The 20,646-nt window shown below is 33.7% G+C and overlaps 1 protein-coding gene across 5 annotated transcripts in view; it reads right to left on the reverse strand.

Moving 5' to 3' along the window:
- The window catches only part of LOC143223603 (uncharacterized), a 237,980-nt gene that overhangs the window by 16,240 nt on the left and 201,094 nt on the right, over window positions 1-20,646 (reverse strand). For 4 of the 5 annotated variants that reach the window (XR_013012976.1, XM_076451757.1, XM_076451758.1 and 1 more), the window contains 3 exons: window positions 11,821-11,982; window positions 11,069-11,197; window positions 9,025-9,139 (listed from right to left, as the gene is read on the reverse strand). Coding sequence is in view for 4 of the 5 variants with exons in the window: in XM_076451757.1 (XP_076307872.1) it covers window positions 9,025-9,139; window positions 11,069-11,197; window positions 11,821-11,982 (406 nt within the window). In the remaining variant the exon portion in view is untranslated. The remainder of the gene's footprint in view (window positions 1-9,024; window positions 9,140-11,068; window positions 11,198-11,820; window positions 11,983-20,646) is intronic. The other variant, XM_076451759.1, reaches the window with a different exon arrangement.

Consider the following 20,646-nt stretch of genomic DNA (forward strand, 5'->3'; position numbering starts at 1 on the left):
AAATGGCCATTATTCCCTTCAAACTTTGCTTTTGTGACCTGGATAATGATATTTAGAAATTAATCTATTTTACTATGTAAAAACAGGCAAATTTGCACATTTTCATTTACATAAGGTCTTAATAAAACAACATATGAATCAAGATTTACATGTATTTATACTAAAGTTGTACAAAAATGTTTAGAAGTGAGTAGTTTTTCTAGATTTGCGACTGTATTGTAAATTGCTTTCACGTATCAGCCCCCAAATATATTCTCCCATCATGTATTTGTTATACATTCCTTGGTAGCGGTGTTCAAAGTCAAGTATATCTTGGTGGAAGCGCTCGCCTTGCTCCTGAGTATGCTCCCATGTTCTCCTTGAATTTATCAAGATGAGCGTCAAGGATATGGACTTTTTAGGGACATTCTGCAGCCCATTTTGCCGTAGTTCTTGACCAGAGCCTCAACCAGTTCCACATCATTTTCGGCCTTATGATTGCCCAAGAAGCCCCGAACCACTGCGACAAAGCTGCCCCAAGCTTTTTTTCCTACCTACTGAGCTTCTTGGGGAATTCTGTACACTCCAGAATCTTCTTTATTTGTGGTCCAACGAAGACATCAGCTTTGACCTTTGCCTCAGACAGCTTAGGGAAGAAATTTCAAAGGTTTTTGAAGGCTGCAGACTCCTTATCAAGAGCTGTTACAAATTGTTACATAAGACCCAATTTTATGTACAATGGTGGGAACAACATCTTCTGGAGGTCCACTAGTGGCTCACACTTGACATTGTACCTCCATACAGAGAACTCGGTCCATTGTGGCCAGTGCTTCCTGTTGTGTTGCGCTGCGGTGTCCATGCTGTCCCAAAGGCAAATATAACAGGGAAACTTGGCAAAGCCTCCTTGGAAACCCATCAGGAATGCCACCATTTTGAAGTCTCCGATAACCTCCCAGCCATACTCATCATACTCCAAGGGTTCTAGCAAGGTCTTGACGCTGTTGTATTCCTGTTTGAGATGCACCGAATGAGCCAGGAGAAGAGACGGATACTTATTCCCGTTATGGAGCAGCACAGTTTTGAGGCTTCTGGATGAGCTATCAAAGAGAAGGTGCCACTCGTTCGGGTTACAGGCAATTCTAGCTGCCTCGTACAGACCGGATACATTGTGGCAGAAGAAGAGCAAGTCTTGACGAGTGAAGTTCTACAACATTCTAGAAAGTTCTTGAAAATTCTTGTAAGTTCGAGAAAATTCTCTATTAGCTACTCAGCAATGAATCTACCTGGAATGTTCTGGAAAATGGGTAAATTTGAAAATTTTATTATCCAGGTCACAAAAGCAAAGTTTGAAAAGAAAAACAGGTCTTTTCAATTTACTTTAGGCATAAGCAATTGGGAAATAACACTTTCTGCCCAGGAGCAAGAAAAATGTAAAAATTTTGTAAGATAGTATAATAAGTGATTAGCTGTTAAAAAAATAAAAAACACAGACTTGGTTAAATTTGGAATTGTTAGTTTGTACAAATACAGACCTGGTTAAAACTGAAATCGTTATCTTCTAAAAACAGACGACATGGTTAGAATTGTAATAGTTACCTGGTAAAACAATAAGATGGTTGAAACTTGAATGATTAGCTGGTAGAAATACAGAACGTGTTTAAAGTGAAATAGTTAATGAAAAACACAGACTAACTAACGACATTTAACTGAATTAAACACCGTATGGCTAGCGACAAGCTGAAAGGGTTAACTGTTGAAACAGGGTGCATAGCTGACGACAAAGTGGAAGTGTTAACCGAATTAACGTACTGTTAGAAACAAGCCTAAATGGGTGAAATATTACGGTATTTGTAACTCGTCGCCATATAACATGATACCAGGAAGAGAAACCTACACTTAACAACATAAAATGGATGTATCTTAAAATTACCTACAGTATTATGGGTGTATTATTTTTGTGACTAAATGAGTACATTGAAATGGTCACAGATGTTTGTTCTGTATACTTTATACTCTTCCAGAGAACTGAATACACGTAACTTCTGCAACCTTAGAATCACATTTTTATCTCGATTTTAAGATTATTAAAATGCAGATATCATATATCTAAAGTGAAAAAAAATAAGTGGATATGATGTCTAAACAAACACAGGTTAAAAAATTTAAAGATGTATAGTTAAATACCCGTATGCAGAAGGGTAAGGTGGAGGGAGTCAACTTACGAGATCAAAAGCCAGAAGAGTGGATGAGGGGTCTAACTTACGACATCAAAAGCCAGAAGGGTGGATGGGGGTCTAACTTACGACATCAAAAGTCAGAAGGGTGGATGGGGGGGTCAAACTTACGACATCAAAAGCCAGAAGGGTGGATGGGGGTCTAACTTACGACATCAAAAGCCAGAAGGGTGGATGGGGGGTCTAACGACATCAAAAGCCAGAAGGGTGGATGGGGGGTCTAACGAGATCAAAAGCCAGAAGGGTGGATGAGGGGTCTAACTTACGAGATCAAAAGCCAACACATATTGTAGAATATACAGGGTGCTAATGCTACAGCTACACGCGAATATTTGAAGCCATAAATGTTAATGGTTCATTATTAACAAAATATAATTTTTGCAGAAAATGGGCTATCTGTGCTCTGCCCACCACGGGTATCGAAACCGGTTTTCGATACTACTGTTGTAAATCCGCAGATATAATGCTGGGCCTTCGTAGAGACCTACGTAGAAAACTGAATACCATAAGTAACGACTCTATAACTATATACGCAGAAGTTTTTACATCACATAAATAGGAAATTCGGTCGATGAATTAGACCAGCTATTGAGTTTGAGTTTACATAGATATATTTGGATTACTAAATTGCAAAATGCGCTCTTTAAATTTTCATTACGTTCAAAATATAAATAGTTTGATTATTTGCACACGTACATTTGGTAACACAGTTAATGACTAATCTTTATTCAAATGCAGAAGACTAAGAAACATTGATTTTAATGTGAAACATGTAACATTCAAGTATATAGTATTAAGAACGTGTGAGGTAATGTAACCGGATGTACTGAGTCATTATCTACAGACGTTTCCTTATAAGCTAAATATTACCCGAAATACCCTCTGATTCCATACATTATTAACAAAGGTGTTTACAATTTAGACGGCCAAAAATTGCCAAGTCACGAGGGCCTCCAACTTTTACAAGCCACTGGCTGTACTTTGATTTTCAAAACAGATTATTTTTTTTTGTTTCCCTTTAAAAATTACTCATTCTTTTAGTGACATTACATTTTTAAAAGTGAGGACACATCACCATATTGTTCAAATAATTGGACTCTAATTATTGTAAACACAAATAGAAGATTTTATTAGGTATATTTTTTAATTGATATATTTTTAGTTTTGATCTACGTAGGTTGTTTGCTTTGATCAGAAATTAATATTTATTATAAGCTATCGCGAGTTCGAATCCATGTCGCACCAAACATCACCACCAAACACCAATCCCACTAATTCTTTGGTAAAAGAGCTGGCGGAGGGTGGTGATGACTAGCTGCCTTCTCTTTTAGTCTTACATTGCTAAATTAGGGACGGCTAGCGCAGATAGCCCTCGTGCAGCTTTGCGCGAAATTCAAAAAAACAAACAAAAAATTATGAGCTAAGAGGTTATGACAACAAGTTAACATTAACTGTAATCTAAGGGGTTATGATCAGAAATTAATCTTAATTGTAAGCTAAGAGATTATGACCACTATTAATTATGAGCTATAGGGATATTATCAAAAGTTAATATTACCTGTAAGATAAGGGGTTATGACAACTGGGGCGATGTTCCTTTTTGTTACAGGATCTTGGCAATATGCCATGAAACAGTTGTAACTATACACGTAACCATGTTTTGTTCTGTACTACTTGTCTATCGTATGTTTCTGTAGCCCTATTTGAGACAGCAACAAGTATTCGGATTTACAAATGCTAAGATGAGGGGTTCGTTTGCTCTCGTTGGACAAAGCAGATATTTCAATGTGGTCTTGCTATAAGAAAACACACACACCTCACACGCGTTTTTGTATAAAATTAGATCCATTCAAAACGGGTAGAAACAACAATAACGAGTAAAACATCTTTGTCCTCCTCATATGGACAATGTCGGCCCATTATTAATAACCAGGTTAATTAATACGAGAATTCGGGCCTGAGTGAATATAACGCATGCATGAGGGTCGTACGAATACACCTTTAAATGAACAACCCATTTTTATTTTTTTTAAATTCTCAGCCGGGCGTGGGTGGGTTAGTAATTATTATGCCTAGACTGTGATTTCGAAAAAATCAAGCATTGTTCGCGTCGTGTTGCATCTTACGCTTGCTCTATACTATGAGGCCTTGAATGTGTTATAAGAATGACAGTGGTTGTACCGGACTACCTGCCATCATTTTTGTCTAACAACTCAATATTGGTGATAGTTATGGACAGACGAACGTGGTGTAGTTTTGTTTGGAAATAAACTGACTTTAACTATTTCATATTACTGATCTGTTTTATAAAGAAAATCTCAAGTCACATAACAGTCTGTAGATGGTGCGTGGTAGCTGTAGATGGTGGATGGTAGCTGAAGATGGTGAATAGCAGCTGCAGATGGTAGCTGTAGATGATGGATGATAGCTGCAGATGGTGGATGGTAGCTGCAGATGTGAAAGTTTCAACTGTAATTTCTTCTAACGTTATAATTTCATTTTACCTGTCAGGTTACAAATACATTTTAAACATGACAGTCCACACCCTTATATTAGTCCTGCATCCATTGATACCTCTGATACTATTTATTTATAGCCTGGCTGTTTGAAAAGCTTTAATAGAGATATGCTATTATTTCTTCTACCTATGTTTCTGGCTGAAGCTGTTGTATGAAAAATTGTTATTGCACGAACCTAGTTATGGTTTTTTTTAAATGCATCTTACAACAAAGCACTACCTATTTTTTAGCTGTTGCAGTGCTTAGGGAATAATTATTGCATTTTTATAGTTATGAGTAGATTCTGTTCATCATAATTCACAGCTTTATGAAAAGTCTGAAGTAAATAATTAAGTACCGCAAGTAATAGTGTTTGTAAAGAAGTGGTTGACGTATATTTATGTGATACTCGAAAATCCACTAGAGATCTCAATGATTAATCTGTATCTAAAAGGGTGAATATCACCCCCCTGAATAATAAAGATGCACATTAACACAGTAGTCTCAGTGGACGTGTAACTGCTCAAATAACCAAACCAAGATGCTAAAACTGGGCATCATAATTCAAACAATTGGCTGAGTAGAGTTGAAGAAGTGTACTCTTAAAAAAGGAATCAAACTTCAAATTTGTCTGGAACAATAAATGACAGACAGGAGAATGGTATTATAGTCAACAAATAATCTCTACAATTAGTAATATTGGGGAGGGGGGTGTTATGTAGCCAGTGATATTTGAAATCTACTGAAAACTGATGGCATCTTGACTGCTGACAGGTACAGACAGATTTTCATCCATCACTGCATTTCTTCAGGAACGCGACCCGTTTGGCAAATACCCATATTCCAGTAAGAGAGTGATCTGAAGCATATAGCAAATGTGGTAAAGCAAAACCTGGAAGGAAAAAAACTGAGACTCATGGAACATTCGTATTCATGTCTTGACATGTACGAGTATCAACTCTCCACATGTTCATAATTACGATTTTATAGGGCACTTCGCACAATATTCCATATATATCCTTTGATACGCTTGAAAACAAGACGAACTGCTATATTTAAAGCAAATACTGGTGCACTGTACAGCATATTCGCTTTCACTTTTCTGTTTTCCATAGTAACGTATTCTACTTGTGACAAATTGTACATTCAGCTATAATTACACGTTGTTTGTAATAACAGGATGTGTATCACATATTCGGTTTCTAATTAATTATTTCTAATCATTATGTACATTAACATAGAATAATGTTAATAAACTTCAGTTAGTTATAAGTTTTCCTTTCAAACTACAGAGTTTCCACTTACTAACTATCAACGTTTCAACGTTCTCAATATTAACAATACGAGCAAATCTTCTATAAATAAGTACCGAAATGTGTCTTACAATAATCTTCGAGTAAAACGATAACAGTATTTTCAAATATGCATTCTCACACGTGTTTGTTTTGTTTTTGAATTTCGCACAAAGCTACTCGAGGGCTATCTGTGCTAGCCGTCCCTAATTTTGCAGTGTAAGACTAGAGGGAAGGCAGCTAGTCATCACCACCCACCGCCAACTCTTGGGCTACTCTTTTACCAACGAATAGTGGGATTGACCGCACATTATAACGACTCCATGACTGAAAGACCGAACACATGAGGTGGGACGAGTATTCGAACCTGGATTCTAAGATTGCGAATTAATCGCCGTAACCACTTGGCCATGCCGGGCAAATTAATTTATATAAATTGACAGCTAAAAGTAAACCACTAAGGATTCACCTTGGGGTGAACTTTATTATTTAATTTAACTTAGTACATCTAATAAGCTCCAGAAGGCGTCACACCATTTTTAGAATAGTTTGTTTGTTTTGAATTTAATTCGTGATGACGAGAAACCCACTTGAATTATAAATGTATCTCAGGACGGCTGGTATGGGTATTAGCTTCTATTGGTTGAACAGTAAGCTTGGAGGATTACAGTGCTATATTTTAGGATCGATTTCTGTGACAAATACAACACAGGGACTCCAAAACTTTACTGAATTATATCAAGGCCTAAACACTTATTATTATTATTACTTGGCAATATAGGAAACCGTTGTGCATTATATTAGAACGTGAACACTTTACTAATTTAACAGTATAAAAAGCTTGAATGTATTATGTTCGTACATTATTAGAATGTAAATATGTATTGTTTAAGAACAGCGAAATATTTAATGAATTATATGTGAATGCAAACATCTATTATTACTTAACAATAAAGAAAAAATGTAATAAATTATATCAAAACGAAAAATTGTATTATAATATAAAGTACAGAGCCAACTTTAGTTAATCATATCAGGACATAAGGGTGTATTTAATATTTAATCACAGAGAAACGTAGGAAAGTATATCAAAACATACGCGCGTAATGTTTTAACAATGATATTGAAAGCATTATACTGTTAAGGACTACGTAATATTATGCAATCACAGTTTGGTACGTAGTGACATTACGCTGCTAGAACTATTTTAGTGAAATTACACTATTAGAACTTTATTTTAGTAATGTTACACTGTTAAAACTGCGTAATTAGTGACATCACACTGTTTATAATTATGTATTTAGTGACATCACATTATACAGGGTGTTCGGAAAGTCACTGTGCGGTTTTGTCTGTTAATAAATATATAAGTGCACAGTGAATTTCCGAACTCCCTGTGTATAACTATGTTTTTAATGACATTGCACTGTATAAAAATGTGTGTTTAGTGACATTACATCGTTCAGAATTACGTATTCAGTGACATTAAACTGTACATAACTATTTATGTGGTGACATTACACTGTTAGAACTATGTTTCTTTGTTTGTTTTTTGAATTTCGCGCAAAGCTACACGAGGGCTATCTGCGCTAGCCGTCCCTAATTTAGCAGTGTAAGACTAGAGGGAAGGCAGCTAGTCATCACCACCCACCGCCAACTCTTGGGCTACTCTTTTACCAACGAATAGTGGGATTGACCGTCACATTATAACGCCCCCACGGTTGATAGGGCTAGCATGTTTGGTGCTACCGGGATTCGAACCCGCAGCCCTCAGATTACGAGTTTAATGCCTTAACCCAACTAGCCATACCGGGCCATTTTTAGAATAGTGAATAAAACATCAGTATTTTTTTGTGTACAATTTTCTCTTTTATACAGCCGTTCAGGTTAATATTGTAAAACAAATATTCAGTTGAATTCCAAACCTCACTTCGTTACTTAAAGTTCCTTTGTTTGAGTTTATAGAATAGCGGTGTTTGTTAGTTTTTCGTTTTTCTTCTCATAATTACCTTCATAACGTTGTTTGAATACACTTATTCTATTTGCAACAATAGGTTAAAAGATGCAGTAGGGACACATTAAACTGTTATTATTACATTTAACTTTCAACGTTCTTCGTCTATATTCTTGTTATTGAAGAAATGATATATCTTCCTTACACATGTCGGAATTCGCTCTTCTTTATGAGTTATGTTCTTTATGTTGCGAGATAATTATACTGAATTCCCATTCTTTAACCTATTCAGTGCCGTAGACGAGATAACTCGTCCAAGCCGTTCGGTAACACAGTGCCACGGACGAGTTAATTCTTTCTCAATAATACCTAACTTCAACGCTAGATGTCAGCACCATACATACATTTGACCTACTTACAAATTGTTTCACTTTCGATCCAAAATGGCGTTACGAAAAAAGTTACAGAATGAAGAAGCATTAGAGTTGTATTGTAGCAGCTGAAATACTTGGCAGTCAACAGGTTAATACACAACCTAGATGGAAATAATTACGTCTGTCACCTAGTGGCCAAGATGGTAACCATTTGTATCATAACACAAATAAACGCTTTTCCTAAACATTGAACGTCTGTTTAATTTACAATTTAGGTTAATAATGTTGAATGAAATATAAATGTCATGTCTGTTTATGTATAACCCGTTTCAGTTGTATAAAGTATTGATGTGAGTACATTTTATTATTTCTTCTCGATTACTGTGCTAAATTAAATATAGATCGCAACTGAAAGTAAAATGTACTGAAGAACGAGGCTGAAAACTTATGAGGATCGTGGGTTCGAATCCCCTCACCGAACATGTCCTCCCTTTCAGCCGTTGGAGTTATAATGTGAAAGACAATCTCATTATTCGTTGATAAATGAAATACCCAAGAGTTGACGGTGGGTGGCGTTGATTAGCTGCTTTCCCTCTAGTGTTTAATTCTTAAATTAGGAACGCTATATAATAAAGAATAAAAAAACTAAAAACAAAGTTACTTTGAAAGCTAAAGACGTAAGGCTTAACACACCTGGTATCTTATGCTCGTGACATAAACACAGAAGGTATTCCATCGTCGGAACTGGGATGTTTCCATCAAATATCATAAGTGGAGCTTCCTTTAGTGTCTCCTCAAACTGTCGAGCCTTAAATAGAAACAGTATTTCATTTTCAAGATAAGCATCACTTTTCATCAAGCTACTATCAGTAAATCAACAGTAAAGAGGAAATATTAGATAAAGCCCCCTAGTGTATTGTGTAGTAACTAAAGTTAAAGTATGTTTGTTGTTCACACAAGCACAATACACGTCTTTACTATTTTGTGTGAACAAATAAAAAGCAGTTGTTTTTATCAGTAAATCAACAGTAAAGGGAAAATATTAGATAAAGCCCCCTAGTGTATTGTGTAGTAACTAAAGTTAAAGTATGTTTGTTGTTCACACAAGCACAATACACGTCTTTACTATTTTGTGTGAACAAATAAAAAGCAGTTGTTTTACTATTAATTTAACTCGAAATTTCAATATTTATACAAAGTGTTAAACGAGAGCGCAGTTTCCAAGAATAAATAAAGATTTGTTTCTTTGTCGTTATACATAAAGCGACGCAAAGGGCTGGCTATCTGTGCTCTGCCCACCAGGGGTATCGAAACTCGAGTTTCTAGCAGTATAAGTCTATAGACACACCACTGTCACACTGGAAGGCAAGAAATAAAAACGACGTGTTAATGAAGACCTTGGACTTTGAAGATAGAGTAATTAATATATTTTTAACCTGAGCGACACCTTACGGTGACATTCAGACACTGCTATTCCTAATTTCGAGCTATTGACCATAGGAAGGCAGCCAGCCGGTCAGTAGCATCCCTCGCTACAAAGGCTTTATCTATTTGAGCCGAATAATGGAACTGAACGTTAAATGTATACCCCCCCAAAAAAAAAAAAAACAAAAAAAACGGTATCTTATTCGGCTGCATTACGTTTCGAACCACGGACATTTCGATATATAAAACCCCACATGCAAACCACTGGATCTTGCCCGGCCGAAATGATTAGGAAAAATCCTACTAAATTAAGAGCTAGAACTTTTAAAACAAAACAATTCTGAAAATAATGAATCAAATTAACTTGGATGTAGCAACTAAAGGTTTCAGAAGAAAACCATAGAGAAAAACACTAAACAAGGGCTCGAACTCGGGAAGCAAGACAGTTCTAGCCAAGAACAAGAAAGTATTACTACAGAAGATTCTAACTTACCGAAAAATAATAATTAAAACTTTGATTAAAAATACATTTCCAGAAAAAATCGTTAATTACGCGTTTAAGTTGTAAAAAGCAAATTAGTTGTTTGTTTTTGAATTTCGCCCAAAGCTACACTAGGGCTATCTGAGCTAGCCGTCCCTAATTTAGCAGTGAAGAGAATTTAGAGAGAAGGTAGCAAGTAATCACCACCCACCGCCAACTCTTGGGCTTCTCTTTTACCAAAAATAGTGGGATTGACCATCACATATAATGCTCCACGACTGAAAGGGCGAGCATGTTTAGTGTGAGGGAGATTCGAACCAGTGATCCTCGAATTACGAGTCGAGTGCCTTAACCACTTGGCTATGCCGGGCCCAAAGTAGTTATAGGAAAAAAAACTCTACTTAATAGAAATTAATATTTGGAAAGCGCAACACATACATTAAATAATTAAATTTGTGAAATGAAATATTCTTAGACGTATAATGAAGTTGGATACGATATATATATATATCAATTTCGCTAGACTGATAAAACAGTTCTAATACATTAAAAGTTAAAGAACTTTTAACCCTGAATCAGGTTTTGAATTTCTTGTAACTTTACCAGTATTCTTAAAATCTCGTAACATCAGAGCCCATGGTAAATCTGACAAAGATGTCCACAGTTGTTTCTTCCGTCTGATTTGTTTTGCCCTTTGTTTAGATTTCTTAAACTACTTGCAGAAAGTCTCGAAGTTAGGAGATCCGGGTCCTTTACAGAAGCTACATACGATTTTCAGCAGTTCTTCAAATTTAGTACTATACACGTTTGGTAGCTCAGCGATGTACTCACGTGATTAACTGTGATGTAGTTATGAGCAACTGCGTCTCCTATACCAAATAGGAACTCTCCCTCCTTGTCCACGATGGCACAATAGGTGGCAGTGGAAGCCTCAGGCACTACGGTAATACCTAGTGGATCCTTTGAAAGAACAGATATTGAAATAAATGTAATAAACTCAGGTGTAATACAAAAGAAAACAAAAAAACAAACATTATATTACTTTCGTTGTTGTGATTAGTGAACACCACACCAGCACAGAAGTAATCTTTCTTGGGACTTCTCCGAAGACTCTGTTTTTAAATTTCGCGTAAAGCTACTCGAGGGCTATCTGCGCTAACTGTCCCTAATTTTGCAGTGTAAGACTAGAGGGAAGACAGCTAGTCATCACCAGCCACCGCCAACTTTTGGACTACTCTTTTACCAACGAATAGTGGGATTGACCTTCATATTATAAAGCCTCCATGGCTATATAATAGCGAGCATGTTTGGTGCGACAGGGATTCGAATCCACGACCCTCAGATTATGAGTCGGGCCTTGCTGGGCCTTCATTAATATCTACTACACTGTACCTTCCTTGAAGTTCAATGTTTGTACAAAAATCGAAAAAAGAAAAGCCGTCGTTTACCAGTTGTTTGTCACCACATCTACATTTTTGATAGACATGTACCCGTTGTTTGTCCCAAGATCTGCAGTTTTTTATAAGCATGTACCAGTTGTTTGTTACAGTTTATTAATGTGATAATATACAAATCAAACATACCAGTTTCGAATTGTACTGTAAGAGGGCGCTGCCATGAGAATCCTTTCCAATGGCTGAAATGAAGAGAGGGTTGTGGTCTAGTCTTGCCAAAGCATCTGCCATGTTTCGTCCCACTCCGCCAAATGAAAAGTCGATTCTTCCAACGTTGAATCTGCCAGCCAGCTTAGAAAATAAATAAACGAACTGTTAATTTTAAACAATAAGTAGAAAATCAATACCGATTACCATCAGTTATTGTCAAAACTGGTGAAATGCAGTTTCTGAATCATTAAACACATGTTTGAAATTCTTACCTAAATGAAACTGTGTTTTACAACTCATGAAATTCACCAACCCAAGACACAACAACAAACAAACAAGAAACTACGTAATTGTTACATCTCTTTCTCATTTTGTTTATTATGTAACGTTTGATGTTTCATACGTTTTCACTAGATGGCGCCACATACATAGAAAGCAACTTTTGAAATATTGCGTATCTTAATAAAAGTTTGGTATACTGAGATTTGATAAACGAACAAGAATTTTATAAAATTTGTGAAGAAATCAGTTGAGCTTAAAACATTAAATATATTCAAAAGTCAAATATGTTTTTTCATTTCTTCAATAGTGTATTCAGACAAATTGAAATACAACCTGAAACAGTTGTGGTCTCATGATACGTAAACAAGACTCGATCTCATCACATCACTCTAGTATTTTTCGTAATATTACACAAAAAAAATAAGGTCGCTTTCTGTAACAGCCATTTAACTTAATATGTTTGAGAACAGCCTCCAATACGGATTATACAGTATGCCTGAGATATTTATTTGCAGAATTTAAATATTCTAAGTAATTAAAAACCATCAATACAAGACTTTCGTTGCACACAGTATTATCATAAGTACGTTTTTGTACGAATGACTGGGATAATTTATTCAATGCTTAAAAACCCACTTTAATTAAAATTGTACCTCAGGACAGCTGGTAAAAGTGTTGATACCCATACCAGTCGTCCTGAGATATATTCAACGCTTACTACTTAACATGATGTTACTGAACCGGAAGACAGAAACGTCTAAACCATAAAGCATATCTTACATACCCGTGATACATAAGTGTTTTATTGCACTAGTGTGTCAAAAAACCAATAAATGTTAGGTATTTAAAGTTTTGGTTTTGCATGAAATATGTTCTATCTTCCTATGGCTCATACACGTGGTTTGGGGAAACTGACGTGTCATAAACAAAGTCTGAAAAACCTTTCTCTATTTCAAGTTTCTATTTCTCGGAATTTTACCAACACCGTTAATAAGTCTACTTCTCAAGGCCTGTAACTTCGCATTGGCAAATATTATTTACCTTGGAAAATCGAATAATTTTTCATTAGAAGCTCAACCAGTTTTAGAAACATTCTTCATTTAAATCATGAACTATGTTACTTCTCAGAAACAATACATGTTTACCTCAAAAGGTTTACTGCTTCTTACCAACAATATATTTTTGTCACTTCTCAGAAACAATATATGTTCACCTCAAAAGGTTTACTGTTTCTTACCAACAATATATTTTTGTCACTTCTCAGAAACAATATATGTTCACCTCAAAAGGTTTACTGTTTCTTACCAACAATATATTTTGTCACTTCTCAGAAACAATATATGTTCACCTCAAAAGGTTTACTGCTTCTTACCAACAATATATTTTTGTCACATCTCGGAAACAATATATGTTCACCTCAAAAGGTTTACTGCTTCTTACCAACAATATATTTTTGTCACTTCTCAGAAACAACATATATTCACCTCAAAAGGTTTACTGCTTCATACCAATAATATACTTTTGTTACTTCTCAGAAACAATATTTGTTTACCTCAAAAAGTTCACTGCTTCATACCAACAATATATTTTTGTTACCTCTCAGAAACAATATATGTTTACCTCAAAAGGTTTACTGCTTCTTACCAACAATATATTTTTGTCACTTCTCAGAAACAATATATGTTCACCTCAAAAGGTTTACTGTTTCTTACCAACAATATATTTTGTTACTTCTCAGAAACAATATATGTTTACCTCAAAAGGTTTACTGCTTCTTACCAACAATATATTTTTGTTACTTCTCAGAAACAATATATGTTCACCTCAAAAGGTTTACTGCTTCTTACCAACAATATATTTTTGTTACTTCTCAGAAACAATATATGTTCACCTCAAAAGGTTTACTGTTTCTTACCAACAATATATTTTGTTACTTCTCAGAAACAATATATGTTCACCTCAAAAGGTTTACTGCTTCTTACCAACAATATATTTTGTTACTTCTCAGAAACAATATATGTTTACCTCAAAAGGTTTACTGCTTCTTACCAACAATATATTTTTGTCACTTCTCAGAAACAATATATGTTCACCTCAAAAGGTTTACTGTTTCTTACCAACAATATATTTTGTCACTTCTCAGAAACAATATATGTTCACCTCAAAAGGTTTACTGCTTCTTACCAACAATATATTTTTGTTACTTCTCAGAAACAATACATGTTTACCTCAAAAGGTTTACTGCTTCTTACCAACAATATATTTTTGTCACTTCTCAGAAACAATATATGTTTACCTCAAAAGGTTTACTGCTTCTTACCAACAATATATTTTTGTCACTTCTCAGAAACAATATATGTTCACCTCAAAAGGTTTACTGCTTCTTACCAACAATATATTTTTGTCACTTCTCAGAAACAATATATGTTCACCTCAAAAGGTTTACTGCTTCTTACAAACAATATACTTTTGTTACTTCTCAGAAACAATATATGTTCACCTCAAAAGGTTTACTGCTTCTTACCAACAATATATTTTGTCACTTCTCAGAAACAATATATGTTCACCTCAAAAGGTTTACTGCTTCATACCAACAATATATTTTTGTTCCTTCTCAGAAACAATATATGTTCACCTCAAAAGGTTCACTGCTTCTTACCAACAATATATTTTGTAACTTCTCAGAAACAATATATGTTCACCTCAAAAGGTTTACTGCTTCTTACCAACAATATATTTTTGTTACTTCTCAGAAACAATATATGTTCACCTCAAAAGGTTTACTGCTTCATACCAACAATATATTTTTGTTACTTCTCAGAAACAATATATGTTCACCTCAAAAGGTTTACTGCTTCATACCAATAATATACTTTTGTTACTTCTCAGAAACAATATATGTTTACCTCAAAAGGTTTACTGCTTCTTACCAACAATATATTTTTGTTACTTCTCAGAAACAATATATGTTCACCTCAAAAGGTTTACTGCTTCTTACCAACAATATATTTTTGTTACTTCTCAGAAACAATATATGTTCACCTCAAAGGTTTACTGCTTCTTACCAACAATATATTTTTGTTACTTCTCAGAAACAATATATGTTCACCTCAAAAGGTTTACTGTTTCTTACCAACAATATATTTTGTCACTTCTCAGAAACAATATATGTTCACCTCAAAAAATTTACTACTTCTTACCAACAATATATTTTGTTACTTCTCAGAAACAATATATGTTCACCTCAAAAGGTTTACTGCTTCTTACCAACAATATATTTTTGTCACTTCTCAGAAACAATATATGTTCACCTCAAAAGGTTTACTGCTTCTTACCAACAATATATTTTTGTCACTTCTCAGAAACAATATATGTTCACCTCAAAAGGTTTACTGCTTCTTACAAACAATATACTTTTGTTACTTCTCAGAAACAATATATGTTCACCTCAAAAGGTTTACTGCTTCTTACCAACAATATATTTTGTCACTTCTCAGAAACAATATATGTTCACCTCAAAGGTTTACTGCTTCATACCAACAATATATTTTGTTACTTCTCAGAAACAATATATGTTCACCTCAAAAGGTTTACTGCTTCTTACCAACAATATATTTTTGTCACTTCTCAGAAACAATATATGTTCACCTCAAAAGGTTTACTGCTTCTTACCAACAATATATTTTTGTTACTTCTCAGAAACAATATATGTTTACCTCAAAAGGTTTACTGCTTCTTACCAATAATATATTTTTGTTACTTCTCAGAAACAATATATGTTCACCTCAAAAGGTTTACTGCTTCTTACCAACAATATATTTTTGTTACTTCTCAGAAACAATATATGTTCACCTCAAAAGGTTTACTGCTTCTTACCAACAATATATTTTTGTTACTTCTCAGAAACAATATATGTTTACCTCAAAAAGTTCACTGCTTCATACCAACAATATATTTTTCTTACCTCTCAGAAACAATACATGTTTACCTCAAAAGGTTTACTGCTTCTTACCAACAATATATTTTTGTCACTTCTCAGAAACAATATATGTTCACCTCAAAAGGTTTACTGCTTCTTACCAACAATATATTTTTGTCACTTCTCAGAAACAATATATGTTCACCTCAAAAGGTTTACTGCTTCTTACCAACAATATATTTTGTCACTTCTCAGAAACAATATATGTTCACCTCAAAAGGTTTACTGCTTCTTACAAACAATATACTTTTGTTACTTCTCAGAAACAATATATGTTCACCTCAAAAGGTTTACTGCTTCTTACCAACAATATATTTTTGTCACTTCTCAGAAACAATATATGTTCACCTCAAAAGGTTTACTGCTTCATACCAACAATATATTTTTGTTACTTCTCAGAAACAATATATGTTCACCTCAAAAGGTTTACTGCTTCATACCAACAATATACTTTTGTTACTTCTCAGAAACAATATATGTTTACCTCAAAAGGTTTACTGCTTCTTACCAATAATATATTTTTGTTACTTCTCAGAAACAATATATGTTCACCTCAAAAGGTTTACTGCTTCTTACCAACAATATATTTTTGTTACTTCTCAGAAACAACATATGTTCACCTCAAAAGGTTTACTGCTTCATATCAACAATATATTTTTGTTACTTCTCAGAAACAATATATGTTCACCTCAAAAGGTTTACTGCTTCATACCAATAATATACTTTTGTTACTTCTCAGAAACAATATATGTTTACCTCAAAAAGTTCACTGCTTCATACCAACAATATATTTTGTTACCTCTCAGAAACAATATATGTTTACCTCAAAAGGTTTACTGCTTCTTACCAACAATATATTTTTGTCACTTCTCAGAAACAATATATGTTCACCTCAAAAGGTTTACTGCTTCTTACCAACAATATATTTTTGTCACTTCTCAGAAACAATATATGTTCACCTCAAAAGGTTTACTGCTTCTTACAAACAATATACTTTTGTTACTTCTCAGAAACAATATATGTTCACCTCAAAAGGCTTACTGCTTCTTACCAACAATATATTTTGTCACTTCTCAGAAACAATATATGTTCACCTCAAAAGGTTTACTGCTTCATACCAATAATATACTTTTGTTACTTCTCAGAAACAATATATGTTTACCTCAAAAAGTTCACTGCTTCTTACCAACAATATATTTTTGTTACCTCTCAGAAACAATATATGTTTACCTCAAAAGGTTTACTGTTTCTTACCAACAATATATTTTTGTTACTTCTCAGAAACAATATATGTTTACCTCAAAAGGTTTACTGCTTCTTACCAACAATATATTTTTGTCACTTCTCAGAAACAATATATGTTCACCTCAAAAGGTTTACTGCTTCTTACAAACAATATACTTTTGTTACTTCTCAGAAACAATATATGTTCACCTCAAAAGGTTTACTGTTTCTTACCAACAATATATTTTGTCACTTCTCAGAAACAATATATGTTCACCTCAAAAGGTTTACTGCTTCTTACCAACAATATATTTTTGTTACTTCTCAGAAACAATATATGTTTACCTCAAAAGGTTTACTGCTTCTTACCAACAATATATTTTGTCACTTCTCAGAAACAATATATGTTCACCTCAAAAGGTTTACTGCTTCTTACCAACAATATATTTTTGTCACTTCTCAGAAACAATATATGTTCACCTCAAAAGGTTTACTGCTTCTTACCAACAATATATTTTTGTCACTTCTCAGAAACAATATATGTTCACCTCAAAAGGTTTACTGCTTCTTACAAACAATATACTTTTGTTACTTCTCAGAAACAATATATGTTCACCTCAAAAGGTTTACTGCTTCTTACCAACAATATATTTTGTCACTTCTCAGAAACAATATATGTTCACCTCAAAAGATTTACTGCTTCTTACCAACAATATATTTTGTCACTTCTCAGAAACAATATATGTTCACCTCAAAAGGTTTACTGCTTCATACCAACAATATATTTTGTTACTTCTCAGAAACAATATATGTTCACCTCAAAAGGTTTACTGCTTCATACCAATAATATACTTTTGTTACTTCTCAGAAACAATATATGTTTACCTCAAAAGGTTTACTGCTTCTTACCAACAATATATTTTTGTCACTTCTCAGAAACAATATATGTTCACCTCAAAAGGTTTACTGCTTCTTACAAACAATATACTTTTGTTACTTCTCAGAAACAATACATGTTCACCTCAAAAGGTTTACTGCTTCTTACAAACAATATATTTTGTCACTTCTCAGAAACAATATATGTTCACCTCAAAAGGTTTACTGCTTCATACCAACAATATATTTTTGTTACTTCTCAGAAACAATATATGTTCACCTCAAAAGGTTTACTGCTTCATACCAATAATATACTTTTGTTACTTCTCAGAAACAATATATGTTTACCTCAAAAAGTTCACTGCTTCATACCAACAATATATTTTGTTACCTCTCAGAAACAATATATGTTTACCTCAAAAGGTTTACTGCTTCTTACCAACAATATATTTTTGTCACTTCTCAGAAACAATATATGTTCATCTCAAAAGGTTTACTGCTTCTTACCAACAATATATTTTTGTCACTTCTCAGAAACAATATATGTTCACCTCAAAAGGTTTACTGCTTCTTACAAACAATATACTTTTGTTACTTCTCAGAAACAATATATGTTTACCTCAAAAGGTTTACTGCTTCTTACCAACAATATATTTTTGTTACTTCTCAGAAACAACATATGTTCACCTCAAAAGGTTTACTGCTTCTTACCAACAATATATTTTTGTCACTTCTCAGAAAAAATACATGTTTACCTCAAAAGGTTTACTGCTTCTTACCAACAATATATTTGTCACTTCTCAGAAACAATATATGTTCACCTCAAAAGGTTTACTGCTTCTTACCAACAATATATTTTGTCACTTCTCAGAAACAATATATGTTCACCTCAAAAGATTTACTGCTTCTTACCAACAATATATTTTGTCACTTCTCAGAAACAATATATGTTCACCTCAAAGGTTTACTGCTTCATACCAACAATATATTTTTGTTACTTCTCAGAAACAATATATGTTCACCTCAAAAGGTTTACTGCTTCATACCAATAATATACTTTTGTTACTTCTCAGAAACAATATATGTTTACCTCAAAAGGTTTACTGCTTCTTACCAACAATATATTTTTGTCACTTCTCAGAAACAATATATGTTCACCTCAAAAGGTTTACTGCTTCTTACAAACAATATACTTTTGTTACTTCTCAGAAACAATATATGTTCACCTCAAAAGGTTTACTGCTTCTTACCAACAATATATTTTGTCACTTCTCAGAAACAATATATGTTCACCTCAAAAGGTTTACTGCTTCATACCAACAATATATTTTTGTTACTTCTCAGAAACAATATATGTTCACCTCAAAAGGTTTACTGCTTCATACCAATAATATACTTTTGTTACTTCTCAGAAACAATATATGTTTACCTCAAAAAGTTCACTGCTTCATACCAACAATATATTTTTGTTACCTCTCAGAAACAATATATGTTTACCTCAAAAGGTTTACTGCTTCTTACCAACAATATATTTTTGTCACTTCTCAGAAACAATATATGTTCACCTCAAAAGGTTTACTGCTTCTTACCAACAATATATTTTTGTCACTTCTCAGAAACAATATATGTTCACCTCAAAAGGTTTACTGCTTCTTACAAACAATATACTTTTGTTACTTCTCAGAAACAATATATGTTCACCTCAAAAGGTTTACTGCTTCTTACCAACAATATATTTTGTCACTTCTCAGAAACAATATATGTTCACCTCAAAAGGGTTACTGCTTCATACCAACAATATATTTTTGTTACTTGTCAGAAACAATATATGTTCACCTCAAAAGGGTTACTGCTTCATACCAACAATATATTTTTGTTACTTGTCAGAAACAATATATGTTCACCTCAAAAGGTTTACTGCTTCTTACCAATAATATACTTTTGTTACTTCTCAGAAACAATACATGTTTATCTCAAAAGATTTACTGCTTCTTACGAACAACTTATAAATGTGTATTACTTAACGCTAGGGTCTAAAAAAATATGTTTTATCGAAGAATTAAATATTTTCATCAGAGTGATGGTTCTGAAAGTTAGGTTTTAATTTGATACACGTATAATAGAATAAACAAAAAAATGTTTCAAGGGAAGAGAACTACATTTCATGTATCTGTGTAACAAACTTATACTGAGCTGTTAGAGTAAACACCAATGTTTCTTCGACCCAGAACTACATGATATATATATATATATTTCTATTACTACAAAGGACAGTTGGAATAACCAACGTTTAAAAAAAGCAGAGCTACATTTGTGTTGTAATATTGAACTTTTATGTAATAAATCACAGTGATACTCAAAAAATCCTTAACACGTGCAAAAGAAACACATCTAAGAACATAAATAGCTACTTTATCAATCCCACGAACCCTAAACGATTTATC

This window comes from Tachypleus tridentatus, chromosome 8, assembly GCF_004210375.1.
Source record: "Tachypleus tridentatus isolate NWPU-2018 chromosome 8, ASM421037v1, whole genome shotgun sequence".
Classification (NCBI taxonomy): domain Eukaryota; kingdom Metazoa; phylum Arthropoda; class Merostomata; order Xiphosura; family Limulidae; genus Tachypleus; species Tachypleus tridentatus.